At 55.7% G+C, this 5,766-nt stretch overlaps 1 protein-coding gene across 1 annotated transcript in view; it reads left to right on the top strand.

Annotated features, from left to right (window-relative positions):
* Window positions 1–4,859, top strand: part of LOC108537652 (mucin-12) — a 13,346-nt gene extending 8,487 nt beyond the window's left edge. Inside the window, exons 8-11 of the mRNA XM_017885303.1 lie at window positions 589–750; window positions 2,262–2,338; window positions 4,227–4,315; window positions 4,521–4,859. Coding sequence (XP_017740792.1) covers window positions 589–750; window positions 2,262–2,338; window positions 4,227–4,315; window positions 4,521–4,562 — 370 coding nt within the window. The 3' untranslated portion in view covers window positions 4,563–4,859. The remainder of the gene's footprint in view (window positions 1–588; window positions 751–2,261; window positions 2,339–4,226; window positions 4,316–4,520) is intronic.
* The last annotated feature ends 907 nt before the right edge of the window (window positions 4,860–5,766 follow it).

Genomic DNA, 5,766 nt, shown 5'->3' with positions numbered 1-5,766 from the left:
AAAAAAAAAAAAAAAAAAGAGTGAGGAGTAGGAGTAGATTACAGACACAGAGGTCCCAGAGCTGGGCAATCCCTTCCTGAGAAAGTTCATGCTATCAAGTTCCAAATATATCTCTATCTCTATCTGTGTCTGTATCTCTACCTCTACCTATCTATATTGCTAATTTCCCTTACGTCATCCCAGCCACGCCGTCGCGGTTACCTCTAGCTGCAGCCAGAGCACTAAGTCCACAGACCATAAATTAGAGTGCAAAAAAAAAAAAAAAACATGATAACAGGCCTATTTAGGTGGCAGATGATTAGAGATTAGATGGGTGAATGGCATGTGTCTGGGACGAGACACCCAACACTCTCGGGTCCCCTTGAGCCCTAGTCATTTCAATTTCTGATCTGCAGTCTCCAGGTCCCCCCAACTCCTTCAGTGCCCATCAGCCCAAGGAAATCAGGGACCCAGGCTCTCTGGGGGCTGAGCTCCAGCCCTTGGAGTGAGGGAGATCTGGTTTTCTGTGTTTAGGAGAGTGGGTTTGCCCTTGGGATATTGGATGTGAGGGATCCCGGGGGGTCAGCCTGAGTTTGTCTGTGTCCCCAGGTGCCCAAATACAGACACACACTGGTACTGGGGAGAGACCTGTGAATGGAACATCGCCAAGAGCCTCGTGTATGGCATCGTGGGGGCTGTGGTGGCGGTGCTGCTGCTCTCATTGATCATCCTGGTCATCTTATTCAGCATATCCCAGAGAAAACTGCACAGGTGAGCTTGTGGGGCCAGCACTGCAGGCCCAGAGACAGGGGACAGACCCTGGGGCAGCCACTGTCTGAATGTCCTAAGGCTCTGCTCCTTCCAGGCCAACAGTCAGAGAGGTCAGCTGAGGCCGGACGGGGTGCCCAGACCCTCCCAGCCCTGGGTACAGCAAAGGGCGGCCTTCCTATAGGATATATCAGTTTGGCAGAGTGTTTTAGTTCATTTTCTGCTATTATAACAGAATACCACCACTGGGTAATTGTAAATAATAGAAATTTATTTGGCTCACAGTTTTGGAGGCTGGGAAGTCCAAGATCAAGGGGCTGCATCTGATGAGGACTTTCTTGTTGCATCACAGCATGGCAAGATGGCAGTCTGCATCACATGGACAGAGAGAAGAGAGGGCTGAACTCACTTTTTTTTTTTCTTTAAGACACAGGGTCTTGCTCTCACCCTGGAGTGCAGTGGCATGATCTCAGCTCACTGTGACCTCTGCCTCCCAGGTTGAAGCGATTCTCGTGCCTCAGCCTCCTGAGTAGCTGGGATTACAAGTGCATTCCACCATGCCTGGCTAATTTTTGTATTTTTAGTAGAGATGGGGTTTCACCATGTTGGCCAGGCTGGTCTCGAACTCCTGACCTCGAGTGATCCACCCACCTTGGCTTCCCAAAGTGCTGGGATTATAGGTGTGAGCCACTGTGCCCCGCCCTAAATCAAATTAAATTAAATGTTTTGTAGAGATAGGGTCTCACTATATTGCCCAGGCTGGTCTGAAACTCCTGGCCTCAAGCAGTCCTCTCACCTCAGCCTCCAAATTTGTTGGGATTACAGGCGTGAGCTGCTTTCCCCTGGCTGTCTGCACTCGCTTTTATTACACACCCACTTTCGAGATAATGACATTAATCCATTCACGAGGACAGCACCTTCATGACCTAATCACGTCTTCAAGGTCCTACCTCTCAGCTTTGCTGCGTTGGGGGTTAAATTTCCAATGCATGAACTTTAAGGGACACGTTCAAACCATAACACAGAGACTGGAAACAGAAGCTTATGTGTGGAAATTAGACTATGTAATGACATTCCCCGTGGTTAGTTATCACTCACCTGGCTGCCACAGAGCACGGCACCACATGGGGAAGCTGAAATGGAGCATCTGGGTCTCGCTTTTCCCAGCTGTAAAATGGGATAAGATGCACCTGTGAAGGTTGCTAGGAAACCCTGGCACAATACTTGGCCCGAAGTCGGCAATTGAAAGGAGCTACCCTACGCCCCCATCTCATGGATATGGAAATTGAGGCCCACTAAAGGGAGTGAGGGGCAGCCGGGAGGCCTGGCCAGTGCCTGCCTTGGAAGAGGGGAAGCCATGGTGATGCTACCCTTCGTTCTCTGCCATCATCGCTGCCGTCTCTGACTTGGGGTGTGGCTGTGACTGTCCCCTCAAGGGAAGCTGAAGGTCTAGGTCCACCAAGTCCCTCCTCAGCCTCCTTGACTACAGCTGGTCACGGCATTTCTGTCTGCAGGCAACAGTATGATATGCCTCAAGAGTGGCGAAACGAAGGCACCCCTGGCACCTTCCAGAAGACGGCCATCTGGGAAGGTATCTCTAGTTAAGGGCAAGGGGATGAGCAGAGCTGGAGGGTGAAGAAAGGCAGGGTGGTGCCTGTGCCTGTGGGGGTGACGTGGGGTCACTGTTCCCCCCACTGCAGCCCCGGACCCAAACACCACCCCTGCTGTGTGCAAGGGTGCAGGAGTGGTTGAGAACCAGATCCTGCCCCTAAAGACCAACTCAGTGAGGGCATCCAATGCACACTCAGCTAAGCGGGGTGATAGGGCCATTCCCAGGGCAGAGGGAGCAGAGGGGAGGACCTGACCCAGCCTGGGTGGGGATGGGGGATCAGATAAACCCTGAGGTGAGACTAATTCTTGAGCAGGTGGGTAAGCAGGTGCGCTTCCTCCTTCAACAGAGGGGGACCCCAGTAAGCAGGGAGGACTTATCCCAGTGAGGATAAGGGAAAGGGCACCCCAGGCAGGGGGACTGCATGAGAAACGCCTGCAGTTGGGAAAGAGCTTGCTTTTGGTGGGGAAGGGAAGGCAGGTCAATCTCACAAAGAGTGAGGGACGTGAGGTTGGCAGGGCTTCAGGAACGGGGTGGGGGAGTTGAGGGGCTTTGGCGCCCCCCCTTTTTTTTTTTTTGAGACGGAGTCTAGCTCTCTGGCCCAGGCTGGAGTACAGTGGCGCGATCTTGGCTCACTGCAACCTGTCTCCCAGGTTCAAGAGATTCGCCTGCCCTCAGCCTCCCTAGTAGCTGGGATTACAGGCATGCCACCACGCCCAGCTAATTTTTGTATTTTTAGTAGAGATGGTAGAAACAGGGTTTCATCATGTTGGCCAGGCTGGTCTCGAACTCCGGACCTTAGGTGATCCACCCGCCTTGGCCTCCAAAGTGCTGGGATTACAGGCGTGAACTATCATGCCCGGCCACATTTTGAATTTTTTTACTCAAAAGGCCATTCTGGGAGCACTAAAGCAGGGAGACCAGGTGGAGGAAGTAAGGCTGAGGGTCAGGGGAGGAAGAGGAGACACAGCCTGGTGGAGGTGAGGCTGAGGGGGTGGTAGAGGTGAGGTTGAGAGGGTGGAGGAGGGAGAGGGAGTGAGGGAGGATTTCCAGGATTGTCTGAGCTGACCCTTGGGACCCGATGGATGGGGGAGAAGCAGCCAGTGGGGCACACTGAGTTGGGGGGCTGGTGGGTGCTGAGGGGAAGGCTGCAAGGCTGGTGCTTGTCTGAAGCTCCGGGAGGGGTCTGCAGCCTGAACCACGGACTGGAATAGAGATTTGTCCATTCATCGGGGAGAATGCAGAGTGAGAAGTGAGGAGGGTGAAAGTGGAACACCGCCCTCCCCCACCCCGCCCCCGGGGAGCCACCGTAGACGGACAGGTAGGGCATGAGGACCCCGACCTCGAAGGAGGCAGGAAAAGAGGGGTCAGAGGTGCAGGGAGAGTCCCAGAGTCAAGAGAGTGAGTGGTTCTGCGGGACCGGGAAGTAAGTGATCACTGTGCTCCCGGAGAATGCTGGAAGAAGATTTCAAGCGCAGCTGTTTTGCCTGCTATGGCTACCGTTGCTATAAGGGAGTGCGGCCCTGCTGACCCAGAGCCAGCCCTGCCTCCCGCTCCACTCTGACCTCATCCCCGAGTCCAGGGCTGCACGCACGCTCCTCTGTGGCCCGGGTTACCACCCCGTGCATGTGAGGGAGTTCTGCTCCGCTCCCTCCTGTTACAGGGTCCAGCGGGCGGCTCCCCAGGCAGGCTCGGCACTTACCCGCTGCCCAGTGATGCAGGGGCGGAGGGGTGGTCGGCAGTGGGAAAGGGTGTAGGGTAGATGCGGGGCTGACTCTTTTCCTGGAAGAAATCCCCACTGCCCCGGAGTCCTCCCCCCACCCCACCCCCCACCAAGGCTCCCATCACTCAGCACCGCCTCTCCCTACAGACCAGAATCTGAGGGAGAGCAGATTCGGCCTTGAGAACGCCTACAACAACTTCCGGCCCACCCTGGAGACTGTTGACTCAGGCACAGAGGTGACTCAGCTGCGAGCTGCCCCCACCCTCTGAGGCTGCTCCACTTCTTCTGGGGTTCCCTCTTCGCCTGGGACTTCCTCCCTTCCCCTGGGACTCCCTCCTCCTCCTGGGGATCCCTCCTACCCCCAGGGCTCCGTCCTCCCCCTGGGGCTCCCTGTTTCCTGGGTCTGCCCCTTGGCCTCACCTCTTCTCTCCCTCCCCCCAGCTCCACATCCAGAGGCCGGAGATGGTAGCATCTGCTGTGTGAGCCAGTGGGGGCCTCCCACCCTCATCTATCTCTGGACAGGAGAGCGGCAAACACAGGGCCCACCACAGACTGCAGTCCCCCAGGGTTGGTCAAGAGGAGGCTGAAGTCGGGCCCTGAAGCCGGTCCTGCTCTGAGCTGACAGACTTGGCCTGTCCCGGGCCTGTGCTCCTGCTGGGGGCTATAAGGCCTTCCATCCAGGAGCTCCCAGACTCCCAGAAGCCTCAGCACCCCTGTCTCCTCTTGGGTGACACCCCACTCTGGAATTTCCCTACCAATAAAAGCAAATCTTAAAGCTCAGAATGTGAAGTGAGAGGTTTCCTTCCCCTCCTTCTGCAGTGGGAGTCAGGTGGGGGGTCAGAGTCCTCCCAGGACTGGCTGCTGAATCGGTCATGGAACAAACTCTCCGGGCCCCTTCCTGTGTCCTGGCAGGGAGCCCCCTCCTCTGCTCCAGTCAGGGCAGGGCTAGGCCTGCCTCTGCTGAGGTCCCTGTGGCAGAAAAGCCTAAGGTCAGGTTCTGGGGACAGGAGAGGACGTCAGGTTCAACCCCAGTTGGCCAGGAAGTGAGCACTTGGCTCTGTTGGGCTTGCACAGGGCAGGGTCACTCCAGATGGCCATGGGAGCCGTGCTTACCTCGGAACCCACAGACCAGACCTAACAACTCCCTGGCCCAGGCATGGCCATATCTTCAGGGCGTACTTATAGGACAATAAGAAGGGTTATTTCATTTATTTATTTTTTCTGAGACAGAGTCTTGCTCTGTCGCCTGGGCTGGTGTGGCATGATCTTGGCTTGCTGCAACCTCTGTCTCCCAGGTTCAAGCGATTCTCCTGCCTCAGCCTTCTGAGTAGCTGGGATTACAGGTGCCTGCCACCATGTCTGGCTGATTTTTTATTTTTAGTAGAGACGGGGTTTCATCATGTTGGTGAGGCTGATCTGAAACTCCTGATCTCAAGTGATCTGCCCTCGTCAGCCTCCCAAAGTGCTGGGATTACAGGTGTGAGCCACCATACCCAGCCAATAAGAAGGGTTAGAAAAGAGACAAACGGGGTGCCCCTCCTAGGGGTTAGGGTTAAATGCAGGCGGTACCCTCCTCCTTTCTCAGCTCAGCCCCGGCCCCTCTTGCCCATCTCCCACCACCCATGGTGGGGGTGTCTCATCAGTTCTCCCCTGGCTCCTTCAGGCCCCCTGGGCTGCCCCTCTATTG

Source organism: Rhinopithecus bieti, unplaced genomic scaffold (assembly GCF_001698545.2).
Source record: "Rhinopithecus bieti isolate Rb0 unplaced genomic scaffold, ASM169854v2 scaffold_14549, whole genome shotgun sequence".
Classification (NCBI taxonomy): Eukaryota; Metazoa; Chordata; class Mammalia; order Primates; family Cercopithecidae; genus Rhinopithecus; species Rhinopithecus bieti.
Note: the sequence above shows the minus strand (reverse complement) of the source record. Positions and strands in the feature narration are given on the sequence as shown.